This window comes from Anguilla rostrata, chromosome 14 (assembly GCF_018555375.3).
Source record: "Anguilla rostrata isolate EN2019 chromosome 14, ASM1855537v3, whole genome shotgun sequence".
In the NCBI taxonomy this organism is placed as follows: domain Eukaryota; kingdom Metazoa; phylum Chordata; class Actinopteri; order Anguilliformes; family Anguillidae; genus Anguilla; species Anguilla rostrata.
In genome coordinates this window covers 31926111-31947072 of record NC_057946.1, presented here as the reverse complement: position 1 = coordinate 31947072, position 20962 = coordinate 31926111, and the positions used below count along the sequence as shown (strand labels likewise).

General features: G+C 46.6%; 3 protein-coding genes and 1 long non-coding RNA gene across 4 annotated transcripts in view; 2 read left to right on the top strand and 2 right to left on the bottom strand.

Annotated features, from left to right (window-relative positions):
- Positions 1–158: 158 nt before the first annotated feature.
- tmed2 (transmembrane p24 trafficking protein 2) lies at positions 159–6231 on the top strand. Its single transcript, XM_064307550.1, has 4 exons — positions 159–535; positions 2180–2372; positions 3755–3862; positions 4644–6231. Exons 1-4 carry the CDS (start codon positions 338–340, stop codon positions 4766–4768), a joined length of 624 nt encoding a protein of 207 aa, XP_064163620.1. The 5' UTR covers positions 159–337; the 3' UTR covers positions 4769–6231.
- A 661-nt stretch (positions 6232–6892) lies between these two features.
- Positions 6893–15466, top strand: ddx55 (DEAD (Asp-Glu-Ala-Asp) box polypeptide 55). The gene is made up of 14 exons (XM_064307541.1): positions 6893–7610; positions 7727–7777; positions 7883–7969; positions 8146–8237; positions 8315–8377; positions 9178–9327; positions 10005–10194; positions 10710–10792; positions 11519–11650; positions 12143–12235; positions 12722–12836; positions 13266–13434; positions 14099–14391; positions 14890–15466. The coding sequence occupies exons 1-14, from the start codon at positions 7503–7505 to the stop codon at positions 15073–15075; spliced, it is 1812 nt and encodes a 603-aa protein (XP_064163611.1). The 5' UTR covers positions 6893–7502; the 3' UTR covers positions 15076–15466.
- A 229-nt stretch (positions 15467–15695) lies between these two features.
- On the bottom strand, positions 15696–16920 carry LOC135239117 (uncharacterized). The gene is made up of 2 exons (XR_010325287.1): positions 16088–16920; positions 15696–15864 (listed from the first exon to the last, which is right to left on the bottom strand). It is a non-coding gene; the product is annotated as an uncharacterized LOC135239117 (long non-coding RNA).
- A 133-nt stretch (positions 16921–17053) lies between these two features.
- LOC135239944 (translation initiation factor eIF2B subunit alpha-like) overlaps positions 17054–20962 on the bottom strand; it is a 5754-nt gene continuing 1845 nt past the window's right edge. Inside the window, exons 2-7 of the mRNA XM_064308954.1 lie at positions 20875–20956; positions 20451–20563; positions 19761–19829; positions 18811–18886; positions 18155–18280; positions 17054–17247 (exon numbers count right to left, since the gene is read on the bottom strand). Of these exons, the coding sequence (XP_064165024.1) occupies positions 17092–17247; positions 18155–18280; positions 18811–18886; positions 19761–19829; positions 20451–20563; positions 20875–20956 (622 nt within the window). The 3' untranslated portion in view covers positions 17054–17091. The remainder of the gene's footprint in view (positions 17248–18154; positions 18281–18810; positions 18887–19760; positions 19830–20450; positions 20564–20874; positions 20957–20962) is intronic.

Sequence of the window (20962 nt, the reverse complement as noted above, 5' to 3'; positions counted from 1 at the left end):
TGGGGCAGCCTTGGTCTAAACTCTGTTCTGTGGTCATAAAACCACAATGAAGTCGATTCACATCAAGTTACTTTCACTTGTGTCGTTTGTTATCTTAGCTGATCGGTTTTTTTATAAATCGCATTTAGTAGTTTGACCCGCACCGCTCTCCGTTTGTCTTTACGTGGCAGTATCAGGACTGATCCGCGTTTCCTTTTCTAACAGACTCAGCACAGACTGAAACTCCACCTCCGTCCGTCGGTGCCTGGTAGCTTACTGGGCGCTCGGTGTCTGTGTTTCTCCGCTCTGTTTTCTGTCTGTTGTGTTAAGCCAAGAAAACAGTTGATTACACTTTTATATGCACAGAAAAACAGCGATGTTCACCCTTTCGGAGCTCACTGTCCTCCTAGCCGTCTTCTCCGCCACAGCTTCTGGGTACTTCGTCAGCATAGACGCTCACGCCGAGGAATGCTTCTTTGAACGGGTCAACTCAGGCACTAAGATGGGCCTGATGTTTGAGGTTGCCGAAGGAGGCTTCCTGGACATCGATGTGGAGGTGAGCCCCAGGGATTGTGACAGATCAGCAAAGCTCCGCCTGGCCGAAGCGGTTTTGTGTGCCATGGACACGGCTACGCGGTGGACAGCTGAAGTAACGTTAGGCCATGTAGCGTTAGCTAGGTATACAAATATGCTAAGCTAATGCTACCCATCTGGCATCAGCAAGGTGAACAGACTAGCAGTGCTTTAGTTGATGCGTAAATACCTTAAATTAGTTCTTATTTACTTAATCAAGCGTGTAACGTTAGCTAGAATAAGTCCAATACTGACTGGAAGCTTAGCAGCCCTCAACAGCAGCAGACAGCTGTGTCTTTATTGCACCATTAACTATAGCTGGCTAACGTTAGTTCACTATGGTTCCAGTGAAGTTCTGTTTAGTTTCCAGACGTGTGCAGCCAGCGATGTGAGGAAATCTGTGTAAGTTGTTATAGCAGCATTGCAAAGCGTAACGTTACTGACCGATAGGCTGTGGTACAAATTGCTGTTATTAGCGAGCTACATCTGTGTACTCCGTCGCTGTCTGACAGACTTTAACGTCTGTTTTACTTCTCAATTAAAGACGAGCTAATTGTTTTTCTCTGTAAATGATGATGAATTTGCGTGGATAAATATCTGATCGCGGTTGAGACCACCATTTCAGATTTCAGCACATTACCGGTTTATTCCGGATGCAAATGTATTTGAATGAACACCACTCGCCCCTAATCACATCACAGAGCCGAATATAGAGGCGGGCCCACTCTGAGCTTGTTTGCAAAGGGAAAACAGACTCCGTATGACAAATGGCAAAAGATAAGGAATTCCATTTAATCTCAAATGTTGTTCTTTTTTGATATATATGTAAAAACTACTATGGTTTCCTTAACCGTAACGTACCAAATTTCAATAAAAATCTGAGCGGAAATTTTCATATGTATGCAGTTAGACTTGAATGACGGTTAAGATGATGAAACTTTCAGGGTAATGTAGGTACGACCACCTAAATCTGGGGGTTATATAGGCATTTCAAGTTTTTTTTTTTCACTGAATGAACATCCAGTGTTTCTTGCCTAATTCTTTTGACCGTCACCTGATGCTGTCATAACAGATTAAATAGCAGAGTGTATCAACAGTGATGCAGTTTGCATTTTCAAAAGTAGATGTTAATCAAATATGTTGCTCATACCTCAAAACAGTCTTGGATGCAGACCCATTTGACAGGCTAGAAAAAAGCAGTGTTTTCATTTTTGAATACTTGATCTGTTTCAAGACTTGAGGGGTGATGCCCACACTACTCTCATAATGCTGTTGAGCACATAAAATTATGAAATTATCATTATATAAGAACCACATGGGCCAGTAATATAGAGCAGCTCTATATGGGTTTCATGTTCGGGGAGGGTATAAGTTAAAGATCTCAAAATCCAGACCTGGAAGGCTGCAGAACCTGCTGGTTTTTAAAGCTCATAAGTGCTTAGTTACGTACTTCATTGGCTGAATGGTACACGCGGTTCATTTTAAAGGCCTAAGTTGGCTATAAAAATTGTGTAACCCTCCAGGACCTGGGCTTGAGGCCCCTGCTTGACCGGCAGTTACTGCACGAGGATTGCTTTTTTTGGGTTTGCTCTTAAAGGTGGGAATTTACATTCATTTCTAATTGCAGATTACGGGGCCCGATGGAAAGCAGATCTATAAAGGGGACAGGGAGTCCAGCGGGAAGTACTCTGTAGCCGCACATATGGACGGCACCTACAAGTTCTGCTTCAGCAACAAGATGTCCACCATGACCCCCAAGATCGTCATGTTCACCATTGACATCGGCGAGGCCCCCAAGGGCCAGGACATGGAGACAGAAGGTGGGATGTGGAGTTTCACTGGTGAAGGGGTACTGGTGGTCAGGGACTTGCAGCTCTCTCTAATAAAGGATTATAAAGTGTGAAGAAAGGATTGGTTAACAGTCAAAGGTCTCTCTCTCTCTTTCTCTCTCTCTCGCTCTCTCTCTCTCTCTCCCCCCCCCTTCCCCTTCTCCCCCCTCCTTTCTTTACATTTACAAGCTTTGTGTGAGTATTGAATGTATGCTGTACTGTATTTTCACCCTGATCACAGGCCTGGGTCTATTGGGGATCATTGTGAGAGTCTCTCGATTGACCCTTGACCCTGACTAATGCCTTGACCCTGCCCTTCTGATTCTGTTCTCTGTGTTGGTCCTGTTGACTCCTCCCCCTCAGGTGGTGGTGACAGCTGGGATGGTGGGTAGTAGGTAGCATGAAAAAAATGGTCGCTCTGTTACCTAGAGCTCTTTGGCCTTGTGCTGTAAGGGCAGTGGCTGGCTGTAATCCAATAAGCTCTGAGTGGTTTGCTTGTTTTCCAACGACGCTCTTTTTGCCTAAGCACGTACATATTCCCTGGCAATGGAAATAACGTGGACGGATAATATTTGTTACTAACCTATCGAGTATTTTAAAGCACATTGGCTAACTTGAAGCAGGTAAAATGACCAACTTCTAGCTACATGAGAAGATGCTGAAGGTGTAGCCTTAGCTACTGCAAGTTTGCATTTGTTTGTGATGCAATATGGCTGCTACGCATCAATGTGGTGGGCCTGATATTGGTGGATAAATAGGTGGTTTGCCCCTTCACTGATGCACTGCACCTCAAGTCTTCTCTATTAAATGTGAAACAAGTGGTTATCACTTGTCATTCTCTACAGCGAGTGCGTTTGCATGTTGTGTGTGGTTCATTCACATGCCCTTTAGCAGTTGTAGCTGCAGTGTTGCTGTGTGGTCATATCTGAAGTATGGTGTGGCCTAGCTAGTGTTGAGCTTGATTTCTTATTTTCATGGATACGGGGTGGGTAGGAGGTCGGCGGCTGAAAGGCCAGAGATGCTGATAGTTTTGGTCCTGAGCTTGATTGAACGGTTTAAGACTGTAAGCCTGAATGTTGAGTGTGACTGGTTAAAATCTGAGCACCTCCAGCCCACATTTAGCCTGGGCATTTATCCTCTGGCAGCTCAGGGCCAGGGTTCCCTACCCCTGCTCTCAGCTGTGGATGCCCTGACCCCTGCTGGCGTCTGCGTGCGTGCGTGAGACCATGTGTGCGTGCCTGAGAGTGTCTGTGTTTTGTGTGCGTGCATGCCTGTTTTGTGTGTGTGTTTGAGAGAGAGAGATTGTGTGTGCGTGTGCGCGCGCACAGTGTAATGGCACACAGCTGCTCACCGAAGGATCTCCTCTCCCTCAGCCCACCAGAACAAGCTGGAGGAGATGATCAACGAGCTGGCGATTGCCATGACGGCGGTCAAACACGAGCAGGAGTACATGGAGGTCCGGGAGAGGATACACAGAGCAAGTAAGAACTCCCCACATCCATCCATCCAAAAAGGCCCTTAGTGCAGTTCTGCCCCCAGAAAACCACATCACATGACCAATATGTCACATGACCTGTAGGCTCAGTGTGGGACAGTAGAGTTCAGCCAATAAGGAAACACTTGGTGGCAGGAAGTTAGTGTGTGTAGCTAGCACCTGGGGCACATTCCAATCGCTTATTTTATCCGTCCTCCTCTCCTTGGTCTTCGCTTGTTCCAGAAATTTATCGAGGTCCACCATCTTTAATGACATTCCGATCCGTTAAATGCTCTTTGGAGGAGCGAGGAGGATCCCAGAGGATGCTTGAGCAAGGAGACACAAGCGCATTCTTTGCATTGACGTTTGACTGAGCAAGGATATTCCATTTGCACCTTTACATGTTTCCAGGATTCCTCCATCTTAGCATCCTTTCTTCACTTCCTTTCCTTGCATCCTTCTTTTGGGTGGAGCTAAGGAGAGAAGAACAGATGCTGGGAGTGAAAACAAGCGATTGGAAAGAGCCCCTGGTTCGGCTTAAATCTGGCCAGATTGTTGTTGTCTCTCTTGCATATAGGAACCAATTGATTCTTTTTAAACTGCCTCACAAAATTCAGTGTCAAGGACTGTTTGTGAAGTGTGGTTTTGTCTAGGGCAACAAAATGTTTTGGCTTTATACCACAGAAGTGTGCAGATTGTTGTTAAGAAGTGGTCTGGAATGTACAGAGACTCTGTTTTTCATTCTTTCTTCTCCTGTCTCCCCCCCCCGCCTCATTTTTCTTCTCCAGTCAACGACAACACGAACAGCCGGGTGGTTCTCTGGTCGTTCTTCGAAGCTCTGGTTCTTGTAGCCATGACCCTCGGACAGATTTACTACCTGAAGAGGTTTTTCGAAGTGCGGAGAGTGGTCTAAAAGGGCATATTCCGTTTTTCCAAAGCGTTTCACCATTAACGGTACCAAATCCGTTAGCCATACCATTTACTTCAAGATTGGAAATCCGACTTCCTTTGGAACCACGGTCCATATTACTCTTCCACTGTATCCACCTTCCATTTTGTTTTCCTGTTTGTTTTTTTTGTCTAATTATTGGCGTAGCTGTTACCATTGTACATTTTGTTTTTGTAACCCTTGCCTTTAAACAAGAAAAACATCTTAGAATTTGAGGCCAAGGTTATTTTAGCTTTTGGGTTGTCAAGCTTGCAGATACTTGTAATTTATTTGGTTTTAAATCTTTGGGAGGTTTGTGTTTATTTAATCCAGTTGGGACAACTGTGACAACAAACTTGAAACAACAAAATGAACTTTGTCCCTGCTTGTAATCAACAGACGTCAATTTGCCAGTCACACTGAAGAGGCTTCTAACTGGGATGGGATGGAAGGGGGGGGGGCATTTTCTGTTGCAAATTACATGTAACAAGGTCAGAATGCCTGCAAATTTTGGGGTTAAAATGATTTGAAATTAAAATGCCATCTTCTCAATGTATGGAGTATATTTCATCACTGGTTTAAAAAAAGACCAAAACAAACAAACAAAAAAAACTACATTTCAGTCTCGAAAAGAAACTTGATCAGTTGCACATAAACACCTTATTGATTTGCCGTGTTTGTGACCAGTGACCATTGGCAAGGCGCCCAAATGTTCCGGGAATGTCCTGGGAATTACATGTCCTCCCCCCCTCCTCCCCCACATCCAAGGAACATAAGAATTTGGGAATGTTTCTGTACATTCGGGGTGGGAAAGGCTTTCTTCTTCCCTTGTATTAATGATGGCCTAAATCAGGGATGGCCGACCCAGATCCTGGAGAGCCGCAGGGTCTGCTGGGGGTTTAAAAAAAAATTTTTTTTTTTTTTTTTACTCTGCACTTAATTGATCAATTAAAGCAGGTGATTACACAGTTAACTCTCCTCACCTGGTTTCTTTGGTCTAAGTGGTTGTTGTATTTAAGGTGAAAACAAAAACCAGAAGACCCTGCGGCTCCCCAGGACCAGGGTTGGCCAGCCCTGGTGTAAATTAAGGGTGTGGCTGTGGATCAAGACAGTGTTGTGTTTGTTGTAAGATAGTTGCTTGTACTTTTCTTGTTTAATTGAATTGAGAGGGTTGGGGTGCGGAAACATTATTTGTTGGCAACACTGTTTTTGTATATTTAATTTCCTGGTCATGAGTATTCCTTATCAAGCAAAATGTTTGTTACTTTTGGGAATTTGAGGCCACCAGAGTCCAGAAACCGGCTGGGACGACCTGACGTGTGCCATCTCAGAAATTCTGTGCAACACAGGAAGGCTTGGAAGCAACTGTAAAGATGTACAATTATTAAGGCAGATGTTTGTCAAATGACCCAGGTTTAGTAAATAATAAACAACATTCTTAAAATGTGTTGAAGTGGTTTACTTTTGTAAATCTGAAATTGGATTACACAATGAACAAATTGCTTTAGTTTTAACATTTTTTAAAGTATTCTGGTGCATTTCTGCTGCTGCTTTTTAAAAATTGTAATTATTTCATAAATTATGCTGTATTCATTGGACATACGCATGTAACCATCTCAGCGTAATTTGGCACGCATTGTGTTAAAAAAAAAAAAGAAGTAGGACCATACAAAGCACCATTCAGCTACTTTAGTGCTAATAGCTCCCACTTGTGGAGAATCTTCAGCCTGCTAAACGTGAGTGAGTGTGTGAGAGTTACATGCCAGGTCGAGTTGGGTTTACAAATCTGATCATAAGGTTGGATAGTTAATCTTGTAAAAATATTTTTTAAGAAACAAAATTTCCATTAACGATTTTTTAAATGACTTGAATATTCCAAACGTTACACCATCAAACTACCCCAACAAGACCTCACTGTTATTGATAATTGTCTGGAATAGATTCAATGAACTCTGATCCACAATTAAACTTAAACGTTTATAAGGATATACTTAATTTAATCTGCGTAGATTGAAGCACTGGCATATATTCATTTATAAAACAATTGGTCTATTTCCTTCATACCTCAGCTGTCTGCTAATTAGAAATACACATAGTTATCACCTCCGCTCTAGTGATGTGATACTCTTTCGTCGTAAATTCGTCGTACCTCTACTGAATTTGGAAATTCGAGTTTCAGATATTTCGCGCCTTACAGGTGGAATAATCTCGCAATCGCTGAATTTATTTTTGCACCTGAACTAATGGGAGTGAAAAATGGAGAGTAGATTGTTGAGATGTGTAACGAGGAAACACGAACTTCAAAAATATTGGGCAAAATGAACAGGCTTATGCTTAAACTTGAACCTTAAACAAAAGAGAAGACAATTTGAAGATTGCATATTGGGTATCCCGAGAGAAACTTCAAGAATTACATTTTCACTTCCATGTTTTATTTCATAAACGCATGTAATATAACTGACTTATTGATTTAAAGACAGCCGCTCTTGTACTTTACAACTGCTATGAGCTGGAAGATTCACGTCGGCACACTATATCGGTTTAGCAGCTTTGAGATAAAACAAACACGTGGAGAGCCATATACCACTTAATTTGCGCACAGTAGGCCAATAACTATGTTACCATGCGTTTCCACCCGGACAGTATACGTAGATGGGAAGGAAGTGGGAACAACGTGTTTTAATTCCTCATGTTCTTGTGAAAATAAAAGTTTCTTAAAATGGAGAATGTAACCGAAGGAAAGTGGGAAAGTTTACCCGTTAAACTTAATGACGATATTTTGAAGACACTCGACGAATTGGGATTTACGCACATGACGCCCGTTCAGGTATTGTTTACAAGTTAGCAAGCTAGTTTTCTGCAGTAGCATGCGAGTAGTCTCTGCTCAACCCAGATTAAATGTGCTATGATACTGTTTTGTAAAATATGTTCTCTTATTTTCAGTCTGCCTGCATTCCACTGTTCATGAGCAATAAAGACGTTGCTGCCGAAGCGGTAAGTTAGGATACTTGTTAGTAGCTAGAAGTGTACAGTGGTATGTTTTATTTTTATTTTTATCGTGGACGGTACAGAACCTTTAATGTTCGTTATCTTTCTCAGGTGACTGGCAGCGGGAAGACGCTGGCATTTGTAATCCCTATACTAGAGATTCTGTTGAAACGGGAGGACAAGCTGAAGAAAATGCAGGTACAAATGGTATCATGTTAGCTACTTGTCTTGGAGTACGGAAATGCCTGTTTTTTTAGTTATGGTTTGAGAAATGGCAAGTGGTGACGGTATTCAGAAGTATTTAGTCGCCGTGACTCGTGATTTAGTTTTTACCTGGCAATTGAACGTACGAGGTCATGATGGCATCTCTGCAGGTCGGAGCGCTGATCGTCACTCCGACGCGTGAACTGGCCCTACAAATCAGCGAGGTGATGGGTCGCTTTATCCAGAGCTTCCCTCAGTTCAGGTGCGTGAAGCCCAATTAAATATCCACAGGTAGGCTGAAATGCACGCCCACTCACCATAGACTTTTATCCTTTCCAGACAAATACTTCTGATTGGAGGCAGCAACCCTATAGCAGATGTGGAGAAGTTCAAGACCCTTGGGCAAGTATTTTGGGTTTTACCTTTCAGACCTGTTCAAGCCAGTAGGAACTTGAACTTGGTGTGCGCTGTTTTATGTTATATTTTCAGTGCGGTTGTTCGTTATAGAAAATGAAATCATACAATGTCATGACTGCAGCCTGTTGGATAATGGGTAAGGAACTCGGCTTGTAACCTAAAGGTCATTGGTTCGATTCCTGCATATGACACTGCCGTTGTACCCTTGAGCAAGGCAGCTAATCTTAAGGCACCTGCTTAAGTATATATGCCTGTAATGTAAATCTAATGGAGTAGTGTATGCAGCAGTGTTATTTTTTCTCAGTGTTGCGAAGACTTTGGTGATGGTTTGTATGGAATAGTGCTCATGCCAGCACCAGGTTGTGGTCTGAATTCCCCGGAGATGTCACATAACTGGCCTTCTGTGTGCCCAGGTTTTAGCCAGCAGAGCTTTGCCCATCTCCATACTAAATAGCGCCTCCTCTTGGCCAGTTGGGCATCTGCAATCTGCCTTTAGTCCTTCAACATAGACCTGCACAGCTCAGCCGGTGGATTAAAAAGTGAAATGCCTTCTTAGCTGGCTTCTCGCACTTCAGAATTGTCCAGTCTTAACTGTGCACCCTTCCGAGTATAACAGAGCACGCTACAGCAAAGGAACAGGCCTGGATTCACACCTGGGCATCCTGCATTTTGGGGAGGAAAGAAAATGTGGAGTAAAGTGCTTGTTAAAAGCATTGTCGATTACCTGGATGAGACACCCCCTCTGACTGAGATCTGGCGCTGACCGTCACCTGTACCTGTGACAGGGCCAACATAGTGATCGCCACTCCGGGTCGGCTGGAGGACATGTTCCGGAGGAAGGCGGACGGGCTGGACCTGGCCAGCTCTGTGAAGACCCTGGATGTCCTGGTTCTAGATGAGGCCGACCGGCTGCTGGACATGGGCTTTGAAGCAAGGTGCACCAGGGACTGTAACGGCTGGGGGGGGGCGGGGGTGGGGGTGGGGGTGTCTTGGGTTCACTGGTAACAGAAGTGCGCTAATGTACCTGCAGGTTAGAGGCCCCGCAAACATTAATGAATTGGACCTTTTTACTGGTGTCTACAGATTTTTGTGCACATAGATGGACACATTGGGCGACATAGCTCAGGAGGTAAGAGCAGTTGTCTGGCAGTCGGAGGATTGCCGGTTCAAACCCCGCCCTGGGCGTGTCGAAGTGTCCTTGAGCAAGACGCCTAACCCCTAAATGCTCTGGCGCATGAGAGGCATTAATTGTAAAGAAATTTGGATAAAAGCGCTATATAAATGCAGTCCATTTACCATTTACATTATCAGTTTCCAGAGAAGCTGTAACATTGTCAGTAGTACGTACTTATTTTACAACAAGTAGACTGTGTTGGAGAAGGTGACTGCAGGTTATGTGTAGCAGTGCGCATGTAGGCAACACGCTGTTCCTGCAGTCCATTTAGTCACAGAGCATATGCCTTTCAAACGCCAACAGTGCCATGCCCTTACTGTTCCGTTGTGTGTGTATGTGTGTGTATGTGTGTGTATGTGTGTGTGGGCATGCGTGGCGTGCATGTGTTTCTTTGCGTGCGTGTCTCGTGCGTGTGCACGTCCGTCCGCGCGCGTTCAGTCTGAACGCCATCCTGGGCTTCCTGCCCAAGCAGAGGCGCACGGGGCTGTTCTCCGCCACGCAGACGCAGGAGCTGGAGAAGCTGGTGAGGGCGGGGCTACGCAACCCCGTCCGCATCACCGTCAAGGAGAAGGGGGCGGCGGCCAGCAGCGTGCAGAAGACCCCCGCTAGGCTCAGCAACTACTACACGGTGAGGCCCCGACACAGTCTGTCAATCACCCGACGCTGTCCATCAGTCGCCCGACGCTGTCTGTCAGTCGCCCGACGCTGTCTGTCAGTCGCCCGACGCTGTCTGTCAGTCGCCCGACGCTGTCCGTCAGTCGCCCGACGCTGTCCGTCAGTCGCCCGACACTGTCCGTCAATCACCTGATGCTGTCCATCAGATCACCTGACAACCTCTGTCAGTCACCCGACACTAATAATTTAGGCCCTCAGGACACAGTGTAAAGAGAATGCTGGGTCGGTTGTAGCTTTCTGCTTTAGCAAGATGAACATTCATCCAGCTCTATGCATGATAGAAGCAAATAATGTGTTTAGAACTGAAACTGTCCCCTAAAATAAAGTCATCATCCTTTTCCAAAACATTTACTGTCAATGTATGTGTAGTTTTTTTTAACCTGGAGTAATATGTTTTAATTGGTCTGTAAGGACAAATTGTGTCTGAATCTTATAAACCTGTTGAGTTACCCCGCTGTCTCTCCTCAGATTTGCCGTACGGAGGAGAAGTTCAACACCTTGGTGGCCTTTCTCCGGCAGCACAAGCACGAGAAGCAGCTGGTCTTTTTCAGGTAGGTGCACGTTTCCATGGTGACCATTGATATAGGTGGGACAGATCAGGTGTGCTGAGCATAGGCTGTAGAAAAAAATATGGACTAAGTGACTGTGATGTCACCCATTGACTCTCCATGGGGTGGTGAAAAGCGTTTTGGAACCGTGGATGTCCCACTATTTTGTAAATTGGAGCCAGAGAACAGGTTTAGAGCCAGAGACTGCGCAGTCGGGAAAAGGGGGGGGGGCTTTTTAAGATCATGAAGTCCGGGCTGGGTCCGTATCATCCACTAAGTGCCTGAAGCAAACCATATCTTCATTCGTCCAAAAAATATTCAGATACGGTCTAAATGTCTCCCCCTGTACTGATTTATCGTGACATTATACAAAGAAAAAAACCTATTGCGAGTACATATTCATTCTTGTTGGGGAAAAAATTACTGACTTTGTATTTTTACCATATTGGTACCAACTTAAAACAAAACGGGTGGCTGAATCACCTATACTGGAGCCAACCACACTGGCGCTAGTGAGCAACGTCTTTCAACGAGACCAGGAAGTGAGCTTCAAAAAGGAAGCCAGTTTTGGCTGGTTGGTGCTGAGGTCTAAGGGAGCAGAGAGGTGGGGTTTTGGAGGAGCATGTTGGGGCCAGGGCCAGTTTGGGAGGAGAGGTGGGGCGGTGGGTTTTAGAGGAGCAGGGCGGGGCCAGGGTCCTTACCGAGTGTTTCCTGTGGCCCCCCCCCCAGCACGTGCGCCTGTGTGGAGTACTACGGCATGGCTCTGAAGGCCCTGGTGAAGAACGTCACAATCCTCTGCATCCACGGCAAGATGAAAGACAAGCGCAACAAAATCTTCTCCGAGTTTCGGGAGCTGAAGAGGTGAGCAGTCTAATGTACGCCGGCACTGCAGGGCAGTCCAGTCACTGGCGGGAATGCCGTGGGCCCCAAAACATATGAATCTGGGGGGACCCAGTGTCTCCAGCACTCAGATCTGGGAATGTTATGGAAATTTCTGAGAAGTCGTTCCTGAAGTTCATGGCACTTACCTTTGCCATCCATCATAACAACTTTTTAAATGGTAAAGGTCTGGTTCACGTTCCACCACACCTTCCATTTTCCCACTAAAAGAGAAAAAGGATAGACCAAACAAAATCTCTGTTCATAAGTATCTTTCAGTACTGGAACTAGTCTTGTTGTTCTCCTCTGTATTATTCAGAAAGTTTCCAGATCTTTCTATATTGTGACAATCAACTAAGAGTAGCAGCGTAGAGTAAATGATACAGTACAGAGGAATGCTTCTTGAAGAGACTTAACAGGGGTGCTGATTCTGTGTTATGTCTCTGCTGACTCGCGTTCTGCTCTGCGCTGCAGCGGGGTTTTGGTGTGCACTGACGTCATGGCGCGTGGCATCGACATCCCGGAGGTGAACTGGGTCCTGCAGTACGATCCACCGAGCAGTGCCAGGTACGGCCTGTGCCCAATTCCACCTACACACCTACACACCTACACGCCCCCCCCCCCCACCACCCCCATGAGCAGTGCCAAGTACGTCCTGCGCCAAATTCCACCCAATCCCACCTACACATCTACACGTCCCCACCCCCACGAGCAGTGCCTGGTACGGCCACGCTGAATTCCACCCAATCCCACCTACACCTACACTACAAGTGCCCCCCCCCCAAACTGAGCATAAGGTAATGGAAGAATGGGGCTTCTTGAATCAAAGATGGGCAGAACTCTGTTCTCTTCAGTTCAGATATTTCAGCCAATCGTTGTGTTTTCCTGCAAATGGCACAATGTTTTGATTGGCTGAAATGAGTTAAGGACGGAGGGCCTGCGGGTTAATAAAACCTCGCGCTCCTGGATGTGATGAGGTGTGTGTGGCGCACTCTGAAGGTGCTGAGACTGTAAGCGAGAGCTGATGGGAGACGCCTCTCTTTCTTCCCGCAGCGCTTTCGTGCATCGGTGCGGACGCACGGCGCGCATCGGTAACCAGGGAAGTGCCCTCGTCTTCCTGCTCCCCATGGAGGAGTCCTACGTCAACTTCCTGTCCATCAATCAGAAGGTAAGCAGCAGCCAACAGAGTAGTATTATAGGCAATAGCACTATAGAGAAAAATGGTTTCTAAGCATTTTTTTAATGCATTGCAATAACATTTTGAATGTGGACATAGGAAACCCTAGTCTAGATTAGTTTTTTTATTTTTTTTTAAAACTAGTCTATGGATCACGTTTTTTGGAATCGAGATGTGATGCTGTGTATAAGATGTTATGAACGGGTCAAATACGAGCTGTTCTACATACCAAAGCCATCTCATATACTATAGCAATAATACAAGCCACAGATGTGTGGAAAGATGTTTCACTAAAAAGAATCGGTGTGGAGTTCTTCACTCCTCTGGGATGACCAGTGTCTTCTGACATAATTACTCTGGTTAAATGTGCGGTCTCTCCCCGGTAAAACGACGTAATGCTCCACTGCCGGTTTCTCCCAGTGTCCCCTGCAGCGCATGTCCCCGGTGAAAGACGTGGTGGACGTCCTGTCCAAGGTGAAGGCCCTGTCGCTGCGGGACCGCGCCGTTTTCGAGAAGGGCATGAGGGCCTTCGTCTCCTACGTCCAGGGTTACGCCAAGCACGAGTGCAGCCTCATCTTCCGGGTCAAAGGTGAGCTTCCCAAATGGACATCGCCCTAAAAGCGACAGCGCAGATTTCCGCAGATTCGCCAGGTACTCGGGGGTCCTTCCACCTTCTCTGCTTCTTAACATGCAGGAGGTTCTACTACTATTCGCTCTCGACCACGCCCCTTCGTGAATATACATAGGGCATCCAAATGGGAATGTTTCTGATTCAAAGGGATCCAGAACTTGGTATGACAGGAATATGGCACTGAGTGTTTGGCGAATCCCAAGAATCAGTGATGGTAACCAGGGTTTGGCACATACTGTAAATGCGGTATCTGTTTACAGTGTAAAGTTTAACTTTGAAATTGATCTTTAGATTTACCCTACCCCCTCACAAGCATTTCATAGAAAAACTTTCCAGTGGTTAGGAATTAATTCTAGCCCCTCTTAGCACTTCACTCATTACTGGATATGTGGTCAGGTTAGATGAAAAGGTTTACTTTGGCTGACAGCAGCTGCAGTTGATCTAGTCGCACTTTTATCCGCTTCTGACTCTTAAGAGCATTAAACTCATCTGCAGTTGCTGCTGCTTTGATGAGCTGAATACACTGGAGCAGAATGATGTGAATGATGTCACAGAAAGTAAAGGAGACGCTGAGCCCGCCTGTTCTGACTGGTTCTGACTGGCTCTGACCCGTGTCGAGCAGATTTGGATTTCGCAGCTCTGGCCCGCGGCTTCGCCCTTCTCCGGATGCCCAAAATGCCCGAGTTGCGGGGCAAGACCTTCCCCGACTTCGCACAGGAGGCAGTGGACACGGACTCCATCCGATTCAAGGACAAGAACAGGGAGAAGCAGCGGCAGAAGGCCCTGCTGGCGCTGAGAGAGAGGGAGGCCTCGGCGCCGGGGAAGAGGAGCTTCGCTAAGAACAAGGCCTGGTCCAAACAGTCCACCAAGAGGGACCGCAGGAAAAAGATGGCCGCCAAGAGAAAGCTAGACGAGGTAATGGATTTTAGTCTCTTTTTAAATTCCATTATAGAAGGTAGAATGGGGTTTTTTTAAACAGTAGAAATGGTTTAAATCAGAGGTACCCAATCTTATCCAAAAAGGGCCTTGTGTGGGTGCAGGTTTGCATTGTGCTTGCTGAGCACAGTGGCACCTGATTCTACTTAGGTTTTGATTGAAGACCATGATTAGTTAATTAGTTGAATCAGGTGTCGTGATGCTGGGCTGAAACAAACACCTGCACCCACACCGGCCCTTTTCGGATAAGATTGGACACCCCTGGTTCAGATGGACTGTGGCATCCCACAGGCTTTTTGTGATGCAATACCAGGGTTCCTCAAAGCCCTGGGAAGTCCTTGAAAATATTTGCATCCTGAGAAGTCACGGAAAAGTCAAGTGATAAAACATCCCAATGTCTTTCGAAAAGTCTGGGAAAGTTGTGAGCGAAGTGCATCGACCTTTCCCGCTAACCAGCGAGGCGATTTGTGATGGCAGGGGTCGGACGTGGACGAGGAGGACATGCGAGAGCTCCTGAGCGACACTCGGCTGCTGAAGAAGCTGAAGAAGGGCAAGATCAGCGAGGAGGACTTTGAGACGCAGGTGACGGCGGGACGGAGGTCCCGGGACAGAGCGACGGGGCCGTCCCGAGGGGACGACTCTGGAACGGAGGACGAGATGTGATGCTGCCGCCCCCCCCGTAGCCAGCCACCCAAACAGCGGAACCCTGTTTCCACCCTATAGAGACCTCTTTAAATGGCCCCCTGTCTGTGTGAGTCCCCGAAGGCATGTTCTCCACAGCATGTCCCCCAGGACATGTTCTCTAAGGGGGGGATCTCCAGGATGTGTTCTCTAAGGGGGGGGGGATCTCCAGGACATGTTCTCTAAGGGGGGGATCTCCAGGATGTGTTCTCTAAGGGGGGGGGATCTCCAGGATGTGTTCTCTAAAGGAGAGTTCTCCAGTTTGTGTACCTCATTGCAGGTGTGAAGACTGTCTTAGGGACAGAACTACGAGTTCAATCGCCTGTTGAGGGAGAAAGCACTAAATTGGCTCAGTGATTGACGGCTCATGAAAGCTCTTCCCTCCCCGTCTGTTACATCCACACTAGTCCAGGTGACCACCTATTACAGCCAATCACAGCCCTGTTCCTGCACCAGCTGACACAGGTGGAGCAGTAGGGGAGTTTGTGTCTCCCACTGTAGTTCCTAAGAAGAACGCTCTCAACCAGGGGTGCACGAGATGGGCCGATCCGTTTCAGGATTTTGTGCCAGCTTATGCTCTTAAAAGTTAGCTCAATCATATCTCGATCTAATAATAAATATTTTACTGTGCTCAAGTACAGGAGTAAGTACAGCACGGTTATCTTCTGACAGCTCTATAAACTAAGGCAATAGTTTCTAACAAAAGCCAGCACGCAGACCGACCCTCCAGATCCAGAGTTGTGCACCCCTGCTTTTAACGCTCTCCTAACGCTCACGGGGCGACATAGCTCAGGAGGTAAGACCGATTGTCTGGCAGTCGGAGGGTTGCCGGTTCAAACCCCGCCCTGGGCGTGTCGAAGTGTCCTTGAGCAAGACACCTAACCCCTAACCCCTAACTGCTCTGGCGAATGAGAGGCATCAATTGTAAAGCGCTTTGGATAAAAGCACTATATAAATGCAGTCCATCTACCATTTACCATGTTTCCAAGGAGACCAGCACCCCAACCTTCACACAGCCCTGCCAGACTTTAGGGTGTGCACCGCAAGTTCACGCCTTGATCATTTCAGCCAGTCGTCTTAATCGACACATCAGCTGTGCTAATTTCACCTTTCCACACACAGTGTGAGGGAACACCGGAGGGCTGGTGCGTATACAGGTTTTTGTTTCCACTCATTGCCCCTACCACAGCTGGCTGTCTATATACCCATGGTGGTTCAGTCATAGATTACACCAACGAGGGCTGTACCTGTTTCTGGTTTACATGCCAACTCCTGGCCTTGGTTACTTAATTAGCCCTAACGTTTAAGCCATCGGACATTTTTGCTACATTTGTTGATAAGTGCATGAACGCCAGCCGAGGACTGTTCTCGTGTCCCTGTGTGAAATGTTTTACAGGGGTAATCGGCGCATGCAGCCTGGTGGCTCATTTACCCAGGGTAACTGGTGGAAACAGAAACCTGCACACATTCCGGGCCTCCAGGACCGGAGTTGCCCAACCCTGGGTTTTACACCACCATAAAACCGCTCATGCAAGTTTACAAAAGTTATCAGTTCCCTGCAGTTTACATGAAGGTGTTCAGCAGATGCCATCACCCGGTGCGACTCATTTTACATGCAATCCATTGATATGGCTGGATATTTACTGAAGTGCCTTTGCTCGCTGGTACAACTGCAGCACTCCAGCTGGGAATCAGATGAGCAGCCTTTCAGTTACAAGCCCAGCTCCCTAAACACTGTACCACACTGCTGCCCATTCCTTCATGAGCTCCCTGTGTGATTGAGTTAAAGAATTTAGAGCAGAACTTGTCCTGAAATGGACATGACCCTCCTTGCCCCTCCCTGCTCTGTACCCCCCCCCCCCCCCCTTCCCAATTTAAATCAGAACAAACCCGAGAAAAAACCTCATCGTGCTTTGTGTTGGTCCGTGTTGCAGTCGTTTCATAAATCCGAACGTGGACATCTTTGTTGGTTGTACTTTATTGACGTTACCAGGCTTGTCACAAGTAAAGCTTGATGAGTTCGTCGCTGACTGCAGAGGGAGTGAGGACGCCCAGGTCCGTGAAGAGCAGTGTGATGAGGGAGGGGGGCGTGTAGTCGATCATGGGGTGCTCCTCGTTTAGATTCTCCGCCGTCTTCAGCGTGTCTGCCTTGTACTGAGGGAGAAAGCACCGAGTTGGTACACAGCGTAAATGGCAGACAGTCCCTAACCCTTCCGTAGGCCCCAAGAGTATATAGGATAGATGGTCCCTAACCCTTCAAAATTCCCTAAGACCGTAAATGGTAGACGACCCCTAACCCTTCAAAATTCCCTAAGAGTGTAAATGGTAGACGACCCCTAACCCTTCAAAATTCCCTAAGAGTGTAAATGGTAGACAACCCCTAACCCTTCAAAATTCCCTAAGAGCGTAAATGGTAGACGGCGCCTGACCCTTCAAAATTCCCTAAGAGTCCTAAGAGAGAAGTGGGGTCCCCAGGACACAAGGCCAGAGGACCTCCAGCCTGCTGAGTGGGACTTAGGGTTGAGACACTGCCTCCATCAACCCGAATATCAGATGACTTGGGAGCTTGTTCACCTATTAAACACAGCTGAAGCTCCTGCCTGGTCTCAGCCTTATTTCTGCTCTTAATGAGTGGCTGCTCATCAGCAGCTGTTCCTCCCCTTAGAGACGGAAGGTTAGGGTGAGCTGCTTACAACTGCTCTAACGTATCAGAAAATGTGATGTACAGAATTACAGGCAAAATTTGTCTACAACTTCTGCTAGCACTGCATTTCAAACAAGGAATTAAAGTCTAATGCAGTACATTAACAAAATTATATCAATGACAGCTGTGATAGCCATGGAATTTTACAGGATTCCTAAAAGATTATTTTTATATTTCTGCTCTGCTATTTTCTCTTTGCACACATGCAATATCTATTTGGACTGATTGTTGTTTTAAAACCCCATTTCAGACAATCTGAAACGTCTCCAGCCATTCAGAACCAGTGTCGGGTTCACGATCGATAACTGATTTGAGAGGAGGGCGGTGAGAGAGTCATTATCCAATTTCTTCCTTCACCTTAAATCTGTCGGGGACGTCCTGCTGGTTGAGAGGATAAAGCCGGACGAACTTGAAGCTCTCTGCCACCACGTAGAAGGGCTTGTTGTGCGCTTTGGAGCACACGGCCATCTGATAGGTACCGATCTGCAAACAATCAGGGAACGCGTAACCACACAAGTGCCCTTCCATTCTTAAAACCGAAAGCCTGCTGTTCCGCAAACATTACATTCAAGACTCTACAACTGGGTTTAAAAAACGAAACGTACCCACACTGGTAAAGGGGAACCTTTACTTTAAAATCTATTTTTGATTGATTGCATCACTCGCACATTTTTGATGGTAGGTCATTCCACCAATAATAATGAATGGGCCAATTACACAAACTGATTTTCCAGACATCAAGTCTCCTGACTCGGTATACCTGTCTCTTGAATACAGTGTGGTAAGTAAGATATCTAGACAACTACAACAAAACAGATTGTGTCTGAAAATTATCCAAAAAGTTTTTGTTTTTTTACCTAATGGGAGAGGGATAATTACTTAAAAAATGTGACATTAGGGTGTAGTTTCCCTTCAAAAGAGCCGAAGAGATGGATTTTATAGTGGCTTCAGTATTAGCGTCTTTTTGCTAACGGCTGTTGTATCCTGTCCACTGCCTGGGCAGCTGGACCCACCTTGTTGATGACTCCTCCGCTCTCCACCACTCCTTCTGCTCCCACTATCACCAAGTCCACCTTCTCCATGATGTACCTGCAGCAAATCACAACACTTTCTCAGAAACCCTACCTGGTCTGCCTTTGCATTTTATTGGCACATCCAGTGAAAGGATAGCAAATATGAGGGATTTCAAGAAAACATTTTACCGATTCAAAATGTACAATCGCGAAGGAACTCTATGGTACTGGTGAATAATCTTTGGTTCTCAAATAATATCATAAATTGTGTCTGCTGGGGGACTCGTTGAGGAGCCCCAGTCTCAGATCGAGTGCGGACCGTGCCAGTGACGACTGTAGCAGGTAGCTGCATGGGCAGATGCGCAGTTGGCCGACTGCATCGTCCAGGGTTTGGGGTGGTTTGGTTAGTCAGGGTGTCTACATTTCATAACTCTCTAGCGGCCTCTGGTGGCCGAGCGGCCAGCGACACATATGAACGGTCTTCCTCCACCTCCGCTCTGTGTGAGCTTAGCTGTGGTCTGCAGTGTGAAATGAAGCAGCTCGCAACATTTTCAGATAACCGTGGATGTCTACGCTCTCCTGAATCGGCAGTGGTGATCGCACATGAACGTGCTTGTGGTTACAAAGCGTCAGACATGCCAAATTAGGGTGGAAATTGGATATATTCAGTCCCACGTTGGGCACAGATAAATATATATTTTTTTTATAAATCATTAATCAATAAATCATTAATATGCAGGACATTTGCTGGGGTTGAAATGCGTATGTTTGTCTGGGCTGATAACACACATGTGGCAAACTGTTTGACCATTGGAATGGATGAGGTATGTGCTGTTCTTGTTTGTCTAACCCTCAGCAGTTGTTTTCAGGGAGCCAGACACAGCCCAGATACAGCCCACATCTGAGGCATTAAACAGCCGTGGTGAATTTAGAACAGGAGAAAGCTTTACCCCACGGCAGCATCTAAAACTACAGTGACAGGAACGTTGAGATTTCTCAATGCCTCGGCCATTTTTTTCCTGCAACAGAAAGAAAAAAAGAGAAAAAAATCACTAATGTTTTTATTAATATTTGCTTAGTAGATACCCTAAATGAGTGATACTTACAGAGCATAAAGTTTGAACATGAGCAGGCGTGTATGAGTGTGTGTGTGCGTGTGCGTTTTCCCCGTTTGGTGTCACGGCAGGCTTTCACTGTGTGTTTGTCTGTGTGTGTGCATGTGCACATGTGCGTGTGTGTGTGTGGGTGGGTGCACGTGCGTGTGTGTGCGCGCGCGTGTGTGCATGTGTGGTGTGTGTATGTGTGTGTGTGCGTGCGTGTGTGCGTGCGTGCATGTGGGGTGTGTGTGCGTGCATGCATGTGTGGGGTGTGTGTGTGTGTGTGCGTGCGTGTGTGCGTGCGTGCATGTGTGGTGTGTGTGTGCGTGCATGCATGTGTGGTGTGTGTGTGTGTGTGCATATGCATGTGTGTGTGCATGTGCACATGTGTGTGTGTGTGTGTGCGTGCATGTGTGGTGTGTGTGTGTGTGCGTGCGTGTGTGCGTGCGTGCATGTGTGGTGTGTGTGTGCGTGCTTGCATGTGTGGTGTGTGTGTGTGCATGTGTGCATATTCCCGTTTTGTATGATGGCAGGATCGCTTACCCTGCGGAGTCCGGCTGGGATTCTGTGACGTACACGGTGAAGCGCTTCTTCTCAGCCGCTGCCTCCTCCAGCACCCTCAGCACCACTCTGGAGGACGAGTGCGTCAGGATTTTCTGTGAGAGGGAACGAGGAGCGCGTATATGAGGCAGGAACAGGACAGGGGGGCCCCCAGAACTTTTTTTACTCTCCTCTGACAAACAAGCACTTCAGCTCAGTTTGAGGGTAACAATGTTTGCAATGTTCAACAGCAAAAGTGACGTGTGTGTCAGATTCTCTGTTTTTTTTCGTATACTGTTCCATGCTAATTATGCACCCGAATGTCCCAAAACATTTAGAGGTTTAGAAGGAGCCTCATCTGCTCTGCCTACTGAAATGTTGCATCTGAAGAGTGTTGGGAAAGGGCGCAGAACACGACAACCCTCACCGCTCCGTCTTTTATGAAAGTGTAGCACAGCTTGGCGACTTTGTTCCTGGAGAGAGAGATTTTCTTCAGGAAAAGTTCCCCTCTTTCA